This window comes from Poromitra crassiceps (genome assembly GCF_964638095.1).
Source record: "Poromitra crassiceps genome assembly, chromosome: 2".
NCBI classification, from domain to species: Eukaryota; Metazoa; Chordata; class Actinopteri; order Beryciformes; family Melamphaidae; genus Poromitra; species Poromitra crassiceps.
Genome location: NC_139624.1, coordinates 74,810,154 through 74,829,148, shown reverse-complemented (window position 1 = coordinate 74,829,148; position 18,995 = coordinate 74,810,154). Strand labels below are relative to the sequence as shown.

Below are 18,995 nucleotides of genomic sequence, written 5' to 3'. Positions count from 1 at the left end.
GCCCAGTACAATTTCAGTAGTTGTAATTGAATTACTAAATTTGAAAAAGTAATTAGTTAGATTACTAGTTACTGCAAAAAGTAATTTGTTACAGTATACTCCCGTAACATCATTTCAACATCCAATGATTTTGAGACGCCCAAGAGGAATGTCCCTGTTTGTGCAATAATATTGCCAACATTTTTTGTTTGTCTATTTGTAGACTTCAGTCCACTTGGATTTCCCAGCCAATCAAAGCGAGGCTTGTTATGCGTTCATTTTGTTTCACTCTTCCTTGTCTCCTGAAGCTGTTGATGAAAATTCCCTCCATCAATTCAGAGCTCCAGCCTACATGCTGTCTAGCCAGTGGTCTCACTGAACCTCCGGGGAGGCATTGTCAACAACAGTTCCTTCACGGCAATGAACACATCTCCAGAAACCCAGAGGAGGCGGAGGGGAGGGGATGCTTCTCACCATCAAAGATGAATAACCTTCTTCTATTCTCCCCACGAAAACCTGTGACTCACAAGGAAATTGTATAGACATTACATCCTTCGTCTGTTGCTCTTTTTTATATAATTTGTTTAATTAATTCAAGAAGCATCATTTTTCACTGACATTGGCATGGAACAGTAAATATGGGGTTGCCGTGGACCGGAAACGAGAAACATAATTTAATTTGGACAATTTTCACATTTTCACAGCTGCACATGTTTCCAATATAGTGGGAGAGACAATTCCTCTGTGGCCAACAGCTTGAGGCTTGAAGACATTAGACTTTATTCTCCTCTCTCTCTCTCTTTCTCTCTCTCTCCCTCTCTCTCTCCCTCTCTCCCTCTCTCTCTCTTTCTCTCTCTCTTGCACTCACTCTTTCCCTCTCTCCCTCTCTCTCTCTTTCTCTCTCTCATGCACTCACTCTTTCCATCCTGTAACACACCTTAAGACAGGGTGCCTATTCATCGCTATAACTTCCCCCATGAGGAGATACATTCAACATGCATGCTGTGTTTTACAGGCAACATAAACTCCTACATATATAGGCATAATTAACTGTATCTGGAGCCACTTACAATGCATGTCAAATCATTTAAACTGACCGAATTGAACCCAAAGAAGCACTCAAGGATCTTAAAAATTATTTATTTCTCACAAAACGATCACCAGCAGCTTTTTTTTTTTTTTACAAGTTCCCATTATACAGTATAATAACAAACAACCCCACTGTGTGCCTGTTAGAATAGTCCACATCTGAAAACATGTGAGTTTAAAGTTAAGCTACTGAAAATGTGAGTTTAAAGTGAAGCTACTGAAAATGTGAGTTTAAATGAAGCTATACTGCCACTGCTCATCCAATGTGCAGGCTGAAAAGTGACTTGACAGTGTTGCTAGCTGCTGTATGCTACTGAGGAGTGAACTGAGGAGTAATTACTGTTATTGTGAAAGGCTGAGTGACGTGTTTGGATCAGGAGGCGTAAACAGGCGCAGTGTGTTTAAGAAGCAGCTTCGTCACAGACAAATGAACTGCATCATGTGGCATTTCTTCAAGATATGGAAATGAAATCACAAATTTTTCATTTGTTGTCAACAGAGGTTTGACAAGTTTGCCTCACTGTTCTCATTCTCTCTCACACACACACACACACACACACACACACACACACACACACACACACACACACACAAACGCATGCACAGATGCACACACAAGCAGACACACGCACACAAACGCACGTACAAACGCATGCACACGCACACAAGCAGACACACACCCTCACACACACTCACACACACACACACTCACACACACACACACACACACACACACACACACACACACACACACACACACTCACACACACTTTGGCAGCAGTTACAGTGCAGGCATAAGTGGAAAATGGCCTTCATAATACTCCACTCTGGACGGGGGTGGGGGTGGGGGTGGTGGTTTCTGGGGGAGGCCCCTCAGATGTCTGACATGTTTCTGCAGGACCGCAGGCCGCTGGCTGGCGCACAGCGCAGGCTTGTGGTGGGCTGTTTGTCTGCGTGAAGCTGGCCCGTCTTCCCGTTCCCCCGCTGCATCTGTTCCCCATTAGCAGAGCCCAGAGTATAAAGCAGGGAGCTGACAGGGGCCGGGACCACTGCCGTTGCTGCCTGGATCATGGGGCTTACTGTCTGGCTGTGCGTGCTCTGCCTGCAGGCCAGCCTGCTGTCACACGCCCTCGACTGCTCGGGAGCGACCCAGGGGGAGCGCTGTGTCAGCGGACCGCTCGCAGACGGACAGGTAAGAGGCCTTGTGATTGGTTGTGGTGGTGGTTCTAGTGGTGGTAGTGAGGGACAGTGGTAGTAACCAAACGTGGTCATATTATGCCACCAATCCATCATCTGCCCTGTTTTGAGCAGAAGCCAATTCTTATTTTGAATGTAGCCTAATGTAGCCATATTGTTACATAACCTCTCTCAATCAAAACTAAAGGCTGCCACATTACTGCTCTTGGCAAAGGTGATTATTATGTTTGATGACGATGATGATGAAAAGTGGACACTTTTGGACACTGTGAACACTTTTTTATATTTATTCCATCTTATTCTATTTTAATACTTTATTACTTCTACATTATTACCTTTCTTATTTGCCTTAATTGCCCTTTCCATACACTGTTTACACTGTTTGCCCTATTTGTTGTTTGCTGTGATTTTGTATGTACCAACCTTATTTACCTACTGCACCTTGTCTGTAATGCCCACAGCATAAGAATTTCACACGTGCGTACTCCTACAACGGAGTGACAATAAAAACCTAGAATCTTGAGTGATGATTAGATGATTATTATTTGAATTGTCAACAAGCTTCAGAATACAACAAGCACATTCTGTAATGTAAGCTGGTGATATGACTGATATGACTTTGCTGTCTTCCATTTGGCACAGTAGTGCTGATCATTTTAATAATGATAATAATTGATAATGATAATAATGATGATGAAAAATGATAATAATTTTCATTTTAAGGAAATAGTATGTTTGATCTGTTTGATCATAAACCTTTTAACTGAATGTACAAAATATTAGGAACATCTTCCTGATATTCAGTTGGGTCTATTTTGCACAATCCACATCTCAGTCATCTCAAAGTTTAAAGTCCTTCTCTAACTTGCCTGCTTCTCTCTTTCTTCACCTCCTCCTTGTGATTGGTATAGATTTAATAAGATAAATCAATAAGGAATCATGGCCTTTACGTGGATTTAATGAACAGTTAACCCAAAAATGAAAATTCTGTCATCTACTCACCCTCATGGCAGTTGAAACACAGGTGACGTTTCACAGGGAGGTTGCCATCACAACTTGAGATCACCATTGTCTACAGTTGTGGTGACTGGTTCTAAGTAGATGATGACAGCTTTAGCTTGACATTTTTTCCATTTTTGGCATGAACTATTCCTTTAACTTCCCATCAGTTTTAGAACACTGATGGGACCACTGAGATGTCCCTCATATTTTGTGGGACACCTCAGTGAGTATTACAAGTAGCATACTCATAGTTCATCATAGTTCATATAGCTCAAACAATGTGGTTCATGTTTATACAGTAGCCCAAGCAGGGGAAGTCAGTAAGTCACATGGAATGTAAGAGTGTTGTGACTCCTTCCACAGAGGGCGCTGTGACGATAACAGTGGGCAGATGTGTCTTAGGACGTATGTAGTAAGTTTTCCTTGACCTTTAGACCTGGAGACGTGTCATTTGAGTCTGACAAACAAAGTCTCATTGTAATGGGTTTTGCAGCCATAACGCCACCACACCAAAAATATACCCTCTGTGGAACGAAATCCTTCAGCTGCCTTTTGGCTCTTCATGTGGCTACCGGCTGTTATACTTTAAACTTGTGGTCAACATTTTTCTGTGGACAGTCCTCATGTTCTGTCCAAAGTAATCATCTTCATCTGGACAACGGATTCAACAGCTGCAGGAGTCCAGAGGAGGATTTTCACTCACACATGAAAGAGTTTTTGGTTGAGAATTCTGTTCCATCTGAGGTAGTTTAAATTGGGAGGCTACATTCGTGCCACATTATGTGTTTTCCTGCTACAGTTATTTGTAACATAATTACAGCATGCGCAATTATAAACTTCAGATGTGGTCGGGGAGCTAACTTTGCAGTGTCCTCATTTGCTGCATTTGGGTTTAATTCAATTCTTATTTGTATGTGCGTTTTTCCACCAAGGTCGCTTGCTTTATAATGGTGCAGAATAATCCTACATTATGTGAGTAATTTATGGGACTCGTCAACACATAATGCCTGCAACAGCAGAAAAACTCAATGGACTGTGGCGGGTTTTGATGAGAGCTGTATTTAGCATAATAGCCTTATGAGGAAGAAAAAACATAACTCAATATAATGAGGAAATCAGGACTCCAAAAAAGCACAGCTAGTTTATGCCCACAATGTTGCCATGTTGGCGACCTCAGTGCAGCCTGAGGAAATATATTTTTCCAATAGAGAGCCAAAGTGGAACGTCACTTCCTGCTTCAGCACTGTACCAGAGATTTTCATCCGCCATTTATTTTCCCATAGACATTTCGTAAAATGCTTATAAGAATAGTTTTACTCTCGTCAAACCAAACTGTTCAGCTATATTTAGAATCGGGAGAGACCATAGAACATTTCACTCGGACCAAAACTTTAAAAAACAACATCGAAAAAATATTTTCTTTAAACCCACATTTTTTTTACGTTCTGGTCTGAGTGAAATGTTATGCAATCTCTCCTGTTTCTAAATATATCTGAACCGTTTGGTTTGACCAAGTGAAACTATTTTTATAAGCATTTTACGAAATGTCTGGGGGGGAATAAATGGCGGATGAAAATCTCTGGTACAGTGCTGATTGCTGAAGCAGGAAGTGACGTTCACTTTGGCCCTCTATAGTCACAACAGTAGGCCATACATCACTCATTGTGGCATTTTGTTAGAGGGGACAAATTATGGCCAGATTTGTCTCGGCCAATGGAATATGGATACAATGTAGCACTTTAAAGCAGTATTTTCACACTGCTCAATGAAAACCGAAGTAAAACTAAGTACACTCTACTGAGTGGACTGCAGTGGACCTGTGCAGTATCAAGCCAGCACAGTGCTGCAGCTGCAGCAAAGTACTGGGCAGTTTTTCCACTGTACTGTAGTCTAAATCCACTTGTACTGAGACATTTCCGGCATCATCCTTGACTCTTTGGCCCTCTCCTCCTCCTCTCTGCAGTACGATGATGTGAAGCAGCAGAGGGCGCTGCCCTTAGCCGACGCCGCCAGGAAACAAACACCGGTATGTAGCCCCACTCAACCCCTCGCTCTCCACAAGGACATGCTCCAGCCTGCACCAGGCTCATCTCTCAGAGACATCCTCCAGCCTGCACCAGGCTCGTCTCTCAGAGACATCCTCCAGCCTGCACCAGGCTCGTCTCTCAGAGACATCCTCCAGCCTGCACCAGGCTCATCTCTCAGAGACATCCTCCAGCCTGCACCAGGCTCATCTCTCAGAGACATCCTCCAGCCTGCACCAGGCTCGTCTCTCAGAGACATCCTCCAGCCTGCACCAGGCTCACCTCTCAGAGGGGGTTTGGTACCATTGATCACACATAAACGTGTGGTCAGAGCTCCACAGGATGCATGATGAGAAGAGTGAGCAGACAAGTCAAAAGAGGAGGCAGGGTGGGGACCAGGGAGAGGAGACAGGGGGGAAATGACATGGTGCAGAATGGCGGGTGGGTAGTTCAGAGAGATCGATCTTTCTTTCTGATATAACAAACAACATAATTATGTTAATCCATACTAACTGAATGACTAAATAATTAAATCAGTGTGACAAGACCATCTGTCAGCAGAACTAGCCACAGAAAGCATCTGGTAGGTTTTGAAGTGGCTATATGAGATGACATTGACACCAGTGTAGGACGATAAACACAATGATACAGTATACTCAATATACACACAATATACAATGTCCATTATATCGGACCAAAGCTGCATCTTTAAATTGAAACCTGCAAACCTATAGAGAGCCAAAGTGGAACGTCACTTCCTGCTTCAGCACTGTACCAGAGATTTTCATCCGCCATTTATTTTCCCATAGACATTTCGTAAAATGCTTATAAAAATAGTTTTACTTGTTCAAACCAAACGGTTCAGATATATTTAGAAACAGGAGAGATTGCATAACATTTCACTCAGACCAAAACGTTAAAAAAAATGCGGGTTTAAAGAAAATATTTTTCAGTGTTTTTGTTTTGTTTTGGTCCGAGTGAAATGTTCTATGGTCCCTCCCGAGTCTAAATATAGCTGAACCATTTGGTTTGACCAAGTAAAACTATTTTTATAAGCATTTTACGAAATGTCTATGGGAAACTAAATTGCGGAAGAAAATCTCTGGTACAGTGCTGAAGCAGGAAGTGACGTTCACTTTGGCTCTGTATTGCTGACTAAACGTTATATTCAGAAGTGAGAGACATGTGAGAAAAGTGTCGAACTTGTCCCTCAACCCCAAATGGTATGACTATTTTGCCACAGCCAATTCTAAAATACATATTAACAACAGACATCCTACAACAATGCTGTGGATTGAAAATGTTCTTCAAAATGTAGGACAATAGCAACCAAAGTACTTCAAATGGCATCACAAACAAGTCTAAAGGAGTTCTGTTGTAGTCAGTGTTGTTCTCTTTGCTTTTACACAGAACAAAGGTCTCTACATTATGAAAGTATATGAAAGTTTAGTTTCTCAGGTAGGCCTACATAACCTCGGGAAAAAAGCATTGATGGACTCAAGGCCCCTAGAGTAGCATTATAAATTGACCACAATATCCTAATTGGGAATCTGAAGCCCATTCTTACTCCAAGTGACAGTGCATTCATTAGGAGAAGATCAATAACAATCCTCCCTTTCTGTCGAGATCGATGATAAAATGCAGGAAATGGCTTGGCCACCAACAATAACAGCTTTGCGGTTTCCTCTTCCTATAATGCGTCTGTTGCCAAAAGGAACACAAAAACACTGCCAAAAGAACAAATGAGAGCCGAGGAGAAGAGGAGAGGGGAGGAGAGGAGAGGAGAGGAGAGGAGAGGGGAGGAGAGGAGAGGAGAGGAGAGGAGAGGGGAGAAGAGAAGAGAAGAGGAGATGAGAGGAGAGGAGAGGAGAGAAGAGGAGAGGAGAGGAGATGAGATGAGATGAGAGGAGAGAAGAGGAGAGGAGAGGAGAGGAGAGGAGAGGAGAGGAGAGAAGAGAAGAGGCGAGGAGAGGAGAGGAGAAGAGGAGAGGTGAGGAGGAGAGGAGATGAGAGGAGAGGAGAGGGGAGGGGAGAAGAGAAGAGGAGCGGAGAGGAGAGGAGAGAAGAGGCGAGGAGAGGAGAGGAGAGGAGGAGAGAAGAGGAGAGGAGAGGAGGAGAGGAGAGGAGGGGAGAGGAGGAGAGGAGAAGAGGAGAGGAGAGGAGAGAAGAGGAGAGGAGGAGAGGAGAGGAGAGGAGGAGAGAGGAGGAGAGGAGAAGAGAAGAGGAGAGGAGGAGAGGAGAGGAGAGGAGAGCAGGAGAGAAGAGGAGAGGAGAGGAGAGGAGGAGAGGAGAGGAGAGGAGAAGAGGAGAAGAGGAGAAGAGGAGAGGAGAGGAGGAGAGGAGAGGAGAGGAGAGGAGGAGAGGAGAAGAGGAGAGGAGAGGAGAGGAGAGAAGAGGAGGAGAGGAGAGGAGAGGAGGAGAGGAGGAGAGGAGAGGAGAGGAGAGGAGAGGAGAGGAGAGGAGAGGAGAGGAGAGGAGAGGAGAGGAGAGGAGAGGAGAGGAGAGGAGAGGAGAGGAGAGGAGAGGAGAGGAGAGAATGTGTCTCACCTCAGTATTCACTTTTGTTTGGGGGTGGGGAAAGTGGGACGAACACTTGGAAAACAAAACAAACTGTTGAAGAAGCAAAGTGTCCAGGGCGAAGAGGCTGGAATGATGCATAGATGACTTATTGATCATGGCATGCAGGAGTTAGTACAGTCATTCCGTTTGGTTGCACGTTGTCTCATTGTGTGGTTGTGACTGTGTCATCCTGCAGCTTATGGTCAGACGTAAGAGACAGTTAGAGCGGAGGGGACCCACCCACCTGAGTTACCCCGGCATGCCTGGGGCGGTGTCTGTCAAGGGCTTCCCTAACACTCTCATCCAGGTAAACAAAAATACACACACACACACGAGGGGAGGGGAGGGGAGGGGAGGGGAGGGGAGGGGAGGGGAGGGGAGGGGAGGGGAGGGGAGGGGAGGGGAGGGGAGGGGAGCACATCACCCATAGGTACTGGGCTGAAGGGAAATCCAGGAACAACCCATACTCTATACACTCACATGGTACCTTTTGTTAGATTTGACCAGTGTTGGGCAAGTTACTTTCAAAATATAATATACTACATATTACTAGTTACTTTCATTTGAAAGTAATAAGTTACTTTACAATATTACTGTCTGTGTAGAGTAACTTGTTACTTATTACACTACTTTTGCATTACTTTCACCAAAATAACAGCAGTAGCAAAATGACAACGCCGCGCTGGAACCATCCCGAAAAATAATTTCCTTTGTTATTGTATTGTATTTGTATAAAAACACACAATTTGATTAGGACATCATTGTATCTTTATTTAAATATGTGCTTTGATTTGAAAAATAATAATAACTCAATTTGTAACTTGTGTTACTTGACAAAGTAACTGGTATAATATTACTGGAATCCTATTGGTAATAAGTTATATTACTGAGTTACTGCTGAAAGTAATATATTACATGTAATATGTTACTTTTGTAATGAGTTACCCCCAACACTGGATTTGACAAAGACAAAGTATGGCTGAAACATGATCCTGTTAATTGAAATGAATGCGAGTGCTATGTATCATTACCACCTTGCATCGATCCCAGATTATTTAGAATACACGATTTTGCAAACAATTCCGCAGTGCAGCAAGCATGCACAAAATCTATGATGGTGATGTATAGAAACGTGAAAAGAGGGAGACAGACTAAAAAGTGGGCACGAGCAGTCGCAAACAGAAACCAATGGCGGGGAAACAGATATATAGTGGAAAAATCATAGCCTAATAAAAAAAAAAAAGCATATGGGAATAAGGTGTTAGCACATGATCGCAGCGAACCTTGATGCAGAAACTTTCATGACTGCTCGGGGTGTGTGTTTTGTAAATTCAGATTTAATTTAGTGGATTCAAAGCTGTTGTATGTATCCAACATGTGTCCACTCTCACGCACGTGTGTGTGTGTGTGTGTGTGTGTGTGTGTGTGTGTGTGTGTGTGTGTGTGTGTGTGTGTGTGTGGTCTTGCAGCAGGCGGACAGGGCCAGAAGGCACCTGGCTCAAGTTGGGAATAAGAGAAAGAACAAGCGTAAATCCCGCGTCGGCTCCTTCTCCCTCCTTAGCAACAACACCCCATCCGCCCCCCTAAAGGTGAGTCTCCATGGCAACCCCCAGAGCAGAGGAGCAGCTGGGGCACTAGCAGAGTTATAAGGCCACCTCACCTGGTTTTATTTGATCAGTTTGGTGCACTTACAGGCACAATCTGTTAGGAAGCAAGTGTTTGCTGTGCCCACTCAATGGTTTTCTTCTGACGGAAAATATTCGTCATAGTCTCTTTAAAGGGACAGTTCACCCAAAAATCAAAAATAGATATTTGTTTACTCTTACCTGTAGTGCTATTTCTCCATCGAGATCGTTTTGGTGTGAGTTGTTGAATCTGGGACATATCGGGCTTAGAGATGACTGCCTTCTCTCGTTTACAATTGAATTGGATGGCACTCGGCTTGTGGTGCTCAAGAAAAGACCATGACATGCTTACTCAAGATAATCCACAGACCTTTGTTGTGAGTCGTTTCATGTAGAACTGTTTTCCTTTTGACCGAACTACACCCCGCTAGCTGCTAGCTAGTTCCTACATGAGACTGCAAAAGAAAATAGTTCCTACATGAAACTGCTCACAACAAAGTCTGTGCATTATCTTGAGTAACCGGGTCATGATTTCTGGAAAGAGACAATGCGGTTGAGTTTTTCAAATGTATTTTTTTGGTGCTTCGAGCACTACAAGCTGAGTGCCATCCAGTTGACAGATGTCAAGTGGAATATTCTGCTAAATAACGCTACTGTATGTGCATTCACTTCCAGGTGACCAGAGCACGGAGACAGGTGAAGAACGAGCCAGCCAAAAGGGGGAAGGCCGGGGCATACTCTGTTCTGGTGAGGCACCATGAAGTTCCTCCAATGATTTGAAGTCAAATGTAGCCATTGTTTGTTACCCTGCATTCAAACTTCTTCATCAAAAGACAGTTTTTTGCCACATACAGTATGACAACAACAATTTGTTGAAACAAAAGACGCCGAGAGGTGTAATAGACCCTTTTCACGGGGGGCATTTTGTGTCGAAAAGGCAGAATAAACACAGGTGCAAGCAAAACACTAATGAGGGTTTCCAAATTCCAATCCTGTGAGAAGGGTCTATTCACAAATGGTGGGGGCCAGGCTCTTCTCCTTGGGAAGAGCCTGGTGACGCGAGGTTAGTTCCAGCCTATAAAGTCTTCGGACCCTCAGTGTCAGGCATTATTTTGTTTCATATTTAAGTGACATGTTGAATATATCCACAGAGTGATCCGGACCCACCGAGCGAGGGGCAGAACAGACCCAAGAGGAGCGCACAGAAGAAAAGAGCTGCGAGGAGAAATGTGTGTTCATAATAACATTCTGTTTGACTTTGGCAAAGCCTCATGAGGATTGATGTACAGAACAAGATTGTGTCCAGATTTGACCAAAATGAGACCAGATCGGTGTGAAAATGTCACATTTGGAACGGCAATTTTGGTGTTTATTTGAAGAAAGCTTGCTGTGTGGCCACCTTTTACTGTTTCAACTGTAAGCTAGCTGTTTTTTTTAAGTCAGTCTGGAAACGTATTGACATTTTTTTAATGTACTATTTCAATTTTCTAATATATATACCTGCATGTTATGAAAACACATTGCAAAAGATCCCACATCTTGGGGTCGGCCATTTTGTCGTAAGCTATTTAATCAGAGATTCTTTTTCCTCTTTTATGGTTTCATGATTGAAGATTGTGGCTATATTTTTTCAGAAATGTTTCTTTTATAAGGTGTTTTTATATCAGATTTCAATAAAGTGTGAGTTGAGACAAATGTTAGAAATGTCTTTGCTTCAGTCTTGAAACAGTAAAGCACTTTTACACTGTCTTTCCCGCACGTTCCATAATATTGGACGATGACGTTTTTACACTCTGAGCGCCATTAACACATTGAAGAACCGTTTTTGTAGCAGCTCAGTCTTTCCCCCCTCTCTCTTTCCCAGAATAACACGTTACATTTCCCATGCGAGGGGCTGTTAACCTGCCAACACTTGATTCAGAAAAGTATTAAGGGTGGAAACAGTGTTGAGTCCCCAATTACCGATGGCAATAAGTGTTGAAGGTACAGTACAGCCTAGTGAGTTCCCAGCACCTGGCTGGCAAACAGGGCCTGAGGAGAAGCCAGCAGGAACCTCTTTCAACAGTGAGGACCCACTAATCCATTTACCCCAAGGACACGTATAGCTGGTGGGAGAGAAAAAAACAATCATCAGAATGCCGTCCAGACCATCTGGTTCAGGAGTCAAACTTTGTCTATTTAAATATATCTTCTGTCACTTTGGATTAATTTAGCCAGAACTGGAAACTCGCAGTCTGGTCTGCGGGGCGGCAGGAGGCTTGTTTGAGTACTTCTGCAGGGCGCTGATGTCAACTCTTTTTACAAAATCAAGTCTTTGTGGGCAGAGAGAGAGAGGAGTTAGGAGACACTTTCTGCTGAGCGCACGCGGCGACCTCTACCTATAGCTTCTACTTAGAGTCGGCTAATTCCTAGTAAGGCTCTGGGTGAAGTCGTGCTGTGTGAATGCTGATGGATTTGGGGTAAAAAAAAAAACATGTGCTAGCTAGATTCTAAATCATATCTACAATATTCAAACTTCAAAGTCCAACCGCACTGAAGCCAACAGGAAAGCTGGTGGATGAGAGCATCCTCTGAGGGGAATGATGCCTGTGTAGAAAGTGCATGGCAATCTGAATAGGATGATATGACTCATCTACCCATTCAGTGCTCAAAGTCTTCCGCTCGTGACGTTTGCCATTTCTATGGCTTTACACACACACACATGTGGAAATAGCACAATGACATGTTATATATATACATACACACAAACACACACACACACACACACACACACACACACACACACACACACATACACACGTGTGTGTTTGTGGGTAATACACATACACACGTGTGTGTGTGTGTGTGTGTGTGTGTGTGTGTGTGTGTGCGTGTGTGTGTGTGGGTAAAAAAACAAAATAACATCGTTAAAATATTTTCTTTAAACCCGCATTTTTTTACGTTTTGGTCTGAGGGAAGTGTTATGCGATCCATCCTGTTTCTAAATATATTTGTAGCATTTGGTTTGAACAAGTAAAACAATTTTATGCACATTTTACGAAATGTCTATGGGAAAATAAATGGCGGGTGAAAATCTCTGGTACAGTGCTGAAGCAGGAAGTGACGTTCACTTTGGCTCTCTATGTGAAATGAAGCTGGGGAGTCTTGAAACAATCTGGACATCTGGCACTTGCACTGTATGGTCAAGATGAAGGGAACACTTATAGACTTCTTCCAGTGATTGCGGCTGGCTCAAGCACTATTTCTGGGACGCTTTCGGTTCACTCATCCCCTCGAGAGCAGAAGTTGACGCTAATCACTACTAACAAAATGATTTTGAAACCCTCCGTCTATGATTGTGGTAGGAAACGATGTGTGCGATGAATCTGAATTGGCTTTGGCCGCTTCTCTTCATCTCCTGCCGTGTCCTCTCCTCCCATGAGATACATCTAAGAGAAGACCGAGGAAGAGACAGGAAGAAAGAACACATGCAGTGGCGTAGGCGCACGCACGCACGCACGCACGCACACACACACACACACACACACACACACACACACACACACACACACACACACACACACACACACACACACACACACACACACACACACACAGACACACACACACACACACACACCATTAGGCATAGGCTATATAGGCCTATATATTTTATTGGATTTACAGTTGAATTAGTTTTTTAGGCTATTGTATGGGGGAAATAGAGAGGTCATATCAGAACTATGGACAGCGCTCTGACACCCGGTAAAATACAGTCAAGATATTTAAATGTGAAAACAAGCATCAGCACCTGAGAGCAGAGGACCTGTAGGTTATTCAATGTGGTTCTGAAATGACCACTGACTTTAACATGTTTATGAATGTTGATTTTATGTTGAATAAATCATTTTGTTATAGGTTGCGACTGACTCTTTTAGAAAAAAGAAAACCACGAGAGAGATGGCTTTGCCCTTTCGAGGGCATATATAGCAAATGGTGCCACTTTAGATCTAATGTGTCTTCTTATTTGAACACAGGCGTAGTTCCAGGGTGGCAATTTGAGTCATTTGCAACGGTCCATTCTCTGCCCAGTACGTTGTTGTTGGAGAGCCTGCTCTCTCCACGGGCCCCTCTACCCCAGGGGCCTCCAGTGCAACCTGCACTGTGTATATTTACGCCCCTGAGCACATGCCTGGATGCACAGGCGTGTGATGCGGGTACCTCCTCAGCGACGATGCTGCAGCACATGCCTGGATGCACACGCGTGTGATGCGGGCAGGCCCGTATCTAGGGTGAGGTTACTGGGTGGGCAATTGAAAATTTGGGGGGGGGGGCAATGAAAATAGTCATACCAAAAAACAACTCTGTTGCATTATATTCTAACACTAAACTGTTCCACTAGGTGTCCACATTGTGCTGTGGGTAACCTAAGTATGAACTTTCACTCAGGGGACAGGCCAATATTTACAAAACTCCTATTATTAAAACTATTTGCAAACTAACTATGTACATACAAACTAACTAACAAACTAACTATTTACACAACTGTTATTATATTCACAAGGCTTTTAGTCTTAAAAGTGAAAAGAAACCAACTTTGAAAGCAGATTGATACCATTGTTACCATAAAACTTAAAAACATCCTTCATCCATAATTTCAATAATCAACTCCATAACAGTTATTTTCATTGGATGACCTTATTTCTCCACTGCTCTGGCTCTGTGCTATTCCTCTGCAGAGTATGCATGCCCTGTCTGGGAGAGATCAACCCATGCCAAGAAACTTGACCCAGCATTGAACAACACCTGCCGTTTGATCACTGGTTGCTTGAAACCCACCAATACAAACCACCTGCACCTCCTCACTGGCATTGCCCCCGCTGACACCAGATGGGAAGTTACCAGCAGAGTTGAGATGACAAAAGCCACTAGTGATGAACGCCACCTCCTCTACGGACGTCAAGCCCCGGCCCAACGACTGAAGTCAAGAAGAAGCTTTCTCAGCCATGTCCAGCCACTAATAACATCCCGAGAAGAAACCAGACTCCGGCTCTGGACAGAAAAGCTAGAGAATAACCCCCCTCCAACTGACATGGGAATCCCCCCCACTGAAAACCTCCCTCCTGGCTCAGATGCACCTTGGTCTCAGTGGAAGACACTCAACCGCCTAAGAACAAGAACGGGACGATCTAAAGCTGCTCTGGCCAGATGGGGCTACATGACTGGCCCAACCACCTGTGAATGTGGAGAAGCAGACCACTATGGAGCACTGCCTTGTCTGCCCTCTGCTGCCCAACCCTTGCAGCTCAGAAGACCTTGGGGCAGCTCAGAAGACCAAACACGCAAAGAACTGTGTAAAGAAATGGGAAACTGTCATATAACACCATGCTTCAAAGAAACGAAAAGAAGAAGACCTTATTTCTCAAATCAAATTAAAGACTAGTGCAGTGAGACTTAACCATAGCTAAAAACTATTTGCCATTTAGCCTTCAAACCTATATTTACAAGACTTTTAGTCTTATTCAAACTCAAACTGAAATTAAAACTTTGAAAGCAGATTTGAAAGCAGACTTTTTTACCCTAACAAATAAATAACAATCCTTCATCCATAGTTTAAAATAATCATCTCCATAATATTCTTTGCATTGGATGAGCTTATTTCTCAAATCAAATTAAAGCTATAACTACTGTTAGGTGCCCTAAACTAACTAACCCAGTGGTCTCCAACCTTCGGGTCACGACCCTAAGTGCGGTCGCCTGGAATTCAAAAAGGGAGATAAAAATAAAAAATAAATGTTTTTTTTTTTTGTTTGTTTTTGGGTGGGCAAGATTAATTCATAGCCCACCCCTGCCCCCCCCTAGAATCGGCCCTGGATGCGGGTACTGGATGCACACACGTGTGATGCGGTGTGTACCTGAGCACATGCCTGGATGCACATGCGTGTGATGATGTGGGTACCTCCTCAGCGACGATGCTGCGATGTGAGTGCAATAGATCAGCCTGCTGACCTTTCAACGTCTCTGATGGAGAGAGGCTTATTTATAGGCTTCACAGAAGCCATTGGCTTTTCTTGCCACTGTCAGACTCTTATTATAAATAAAGGCTTGGCGTGCACACGTCCTGTGACAGTCTGCCACCTGCAACACCTCCATTTTGTCACTGGTGACAAAAGTCTAATAATGTCATAAATCTGTAGCCATATTTCAGCAATAGCCTCATCGAAAAAACCTGCTATAACAAAAATATAATCAGCATGAAACACACTCACACTCGCTCATGGTGTCTCGAGCTTATTGCGCACGTGTTGATGATATCGTCTATAGTGCCTCATACTTAAGATCGCATACATATTCACCTTATGTTCCAACACAGGGGTCAGCCAGTTACTTCCTATTGTGTTGACACTTCCTGTGACAGTACAGTACTAGTGACCAGGTAAAACAGACAGTGTTTTGAAGAGGAAGTTATAACACAACTGGGTCAAGTGGGCGGGGCTACATAAGGTGAATACTCTAGATCGGTGGTTCTCAACATGTGGTCCGGGGACCACCGGGGTCCTTGAGGGGGTTCCAGTGGGCCCCTCAGCAAACTGATGAATTGTTAAAGTTCTGCATTATTTAATTTACAAGAAGATAACACAATTAGAGAATGTATAGAAGAATGACTGTTTTGATCATTCACTGTTACCTACAATACAAGCATGGACTTCTGGGGCTGAGAGACCAAATCTGGTCTCAAATGGGGGGGTCAAATGTCTCTAATGTGAACTAAATTAGGGGTCCTTAATATGAAAAAGGTTGAGAATCACTGCTGTAGATTATTCACCTTCCAACACAGGGGTCAGCCAGTTACTTCCTATTGTGTTTACACTTCCTGTGACAGTACAGTGAGCAGGTAAAACAGATGGGGTTTTGAACAGGAAATCATAACACAACTGGGTCAAGTGGGCGGGGCTACATAAGGTGACTAGGCTGCTATGATGTTGCCAGTTGTTGGATGAAAGCCAACAATGATCTCCAAAATGTCAATTTGTCAGTTCAGCTAAACTACCGTGCATATAATTGTAGTGTATCCAATGGGGTTTGAAAGGGTTCCACAAGCCCACGGGTCCTCGAATTTTCTCAACCCCTAGTGGAAGCTAAAACAAGTAGCCTACTGTATATTAGCAAAATTGCAGGGTTTTCACCATGCCAACAGTAAAATATTAGGTGCCACTAGGAGTCTGCATAATAACCTTCAATATGAGTCTTGTAATTCCACAGCTATAAACGCTAAAGCTGCTTGAAGAAGTGAAATGCAGAATATTACCGCAAACATTTGGGAAGACTGACGTAAACGCCAAGACGAGCACGGCTAACCTGGCAGATACAGACGAGCATGGCTAACCTGGCAGATACAGCCTTCGATCAATTCCATCTCTGTAGAATTCATCTTCCTGGCTTCTCCTTGAAGATGACGGATGCCTGCTGAGTCACTCCTATGGGCCAATCTCTGCCCTGCTCAGTACATTAAAGCAGAAAATACTGCTGAGTTTGACCTGCTGCCCACTTATATGGGCCCACAGAAAACTGATTTATTAATAAGGGAATACTCCCAGACAGTGTGAATCAATTTCATAGCCGTATAAGATGGCTGAGAGAATTGATGGAGAATTGAGAGAGCAGGCGTTTCGTGAAAAATATATCTCAGAAAGAAAGAGCCACGCCATCACATAAGACGGCCGACGAATCGTAGGCACATACTGTATTGTGGTATTACAGTCAGAATTCAAAGGCAGAGGAAAATCACTATTTACTTTTGCATGGAAGCCTATCGGGTAAACAGGGAGAAAGATTGGGAAATAGAGAAACAGAGAGAGAGAGAGAGATGGATACAGACGTAGAGAGAGGGAAACCATCAGAGAGAGAGAGAGAGTAGGCTACTGCTCAGGCCCGAGCCAAGAGTGATGGCATGCAATGTTCCCCCCCGCTTTGTTCTTCAGTCTCTTTGCTGTGACGCCAAGGTCGCGGTGGGCTGTGAAGTGGACAGGGCCTGTCAGAGAGAGAGCAGAGAGAGAGAGAGAGAGCAGAGAGAGAGAGCAGAGAGAGAGAGCAGAGAGAGAGAGAGAGAGCAGAGAGAGAGAGCAGAGAGAGAGCAGAGAGAGAGAGAGAGAGAGCAGAGAGAGAGAGCAGAGAGAGAGAGAGCAGAGATAGAGAGAGAACAGAGAGACAGAGCAGAGAGAGAGAGAGCAGAGAGAGAGAGCAGAGAGAGAGAGAGCAGAGAGAGAGAGAGAGCAGAGAGGGCAGCGCAGGGAGCCGAGCAGCAGGGGAGGAATCCTAATCAGCCCAGGGCTTTAGAGAGCTGCACGGCTCCTCAGACCATGGGGAAGGTAATGTGGGCTTGGGTGGTATAAAAGTGTTGGCTGGAAATGCCCAAACTTCCTGCCTCCTCCACCCCCCCCTCCTCATTAGCTTTGTAGAGCTTGTGAAAATGGAACTGTAAAGGCGTTATACGGGGCGCAATTAGGTTGAAACAAGGGTGGGAAGAAACATAAAGTTCCTGAATTACAATCTTCTCAGGCAGCAAAGGTAATGGAATCTTCGAGAAGCAGCATGACTACAAAAACACAAACTTAAAGGCATTGTTGCAAAAAGAAACAACCAGCCTTTTAGCTTACATTGTGGGACCTGCGTGCACTTTCCTAGATGGACACAAAAGTAGAAGTCATTTTGGGAGATTAAGAACAAGCAAAGAATTACTTCTGATTTAAGGCGACGATTAGGTGTTTGAAGTCTGTTAACAGAAGTTCTCCGTCTCGTTTTCATTCTCTCTCTATCCCCCCCTTTACAGAAAAACCACATGAGCTTCACATCTGCAAAATTACATGTGATCACGTGCAAAATCACGTGTTCACATGTGATTTTGCACATGTGCAATTTCACATGTGATCACATGTGAAAACATGTGGAACACATGTGAAACATGTGTGCTTTGCCCATGGGAAGCGTGTGGTTTTGGAATGTGAAATGTGTGAAACCCATGTCAATTCCCATGTGATTACATGTGAAACCTATGTGATTAAATGTGAACCCCATGTAAATGTTGTCTTCCACATATGCTCCACATGTGGAAAACATGTTGCTATACAACATGTGGTAAAACATGTTATCACATGTATGTTTTCCACATGTGAAAATGTTCCAAAACCACACGCTTTCCATGGGTTTCACATGTGTTCCACATGTTTTCACATGTGAAATTTAACATGTGTCCACATGTGAACCTCATGTGTTTTTACTGTAAGAGCCTGTCTGTGCCTGCCTCCATATCTCCATCACTTCACAACCTAACCCTCCTGTCCTGTTATCTGCGCACACCACTGTCACAGGGTTTGCATAGTGAGTGCGTCACAATAAACGTCACTGAGCATCATTGATGTGAGATGAAGAACAAGATGTTCGGTGGATGGAAACAGATAGGGGGGGGGGCAGAGAGAGAAAGAACCAGGTTATAAGGAAGGAAAGTTTGAACAGAAGAAAACTACTTTTTATGGCTCAGTGC

General features: G+C 43.8%; 1 protein-coding gene across 1 annotated transcript; it reads left to right on the top strand.

Moving 5' to 3' along the window:
* The first annotated feature begins 2,109 nt into the window (after positions 1-2,109).
* Positions 2,110-11,172, top strand: LOC310772355 (uncharacterized protein). The gene is made up of 6 exons (XM_083632134.1): positions 2,110-2,260; positions 5,231-5,293; positions 8,047-8,157; positions 9,320-9,439; positions 10,151-10,222; positions 10,627-11,172. Exons 1-6 carry the CDS (start codon positions 2,138-2,140, stop codon positions 10,714-10,716), a joined length of 579 nt encoding a protein of 192 aa, XP_083488260.1. The 5' UTR covers positions 2,110-2,137; the 3' UTR covers positions 10,717-11,172.
* Positions 11,173-18,995: the final 7,823 nt, after the last annotated feature.

What these genes read in the sequence shown, in the direction of transcription:
- LOC310772355 (XM_083632134.1), top strand. Translation starts at nt 2,138, where the DNA reads ATGGGGCTTACTGTCTGGCTGTGCGTGCTCTGCCTGCAGGCCAGCCTG. An exon ending in CCGCCAGGAAACAAACACCG is followed by an intron (nt 5,294 to 8,046) that starts GTATGTAGCCCC and finishes GTCATCCTGCAG; the next exon opens with CTTATGGTCAGACGTAAGAG. An exon ending in TCCCTAACACTCTCATCCAG is followed by an intron (nt 8,158 to 9,319) that starts GTAAACAAAAAT and finishes GTGGTCTTGCAG; the next exon opens with CAGGCGGACAGGGCCAGAAG.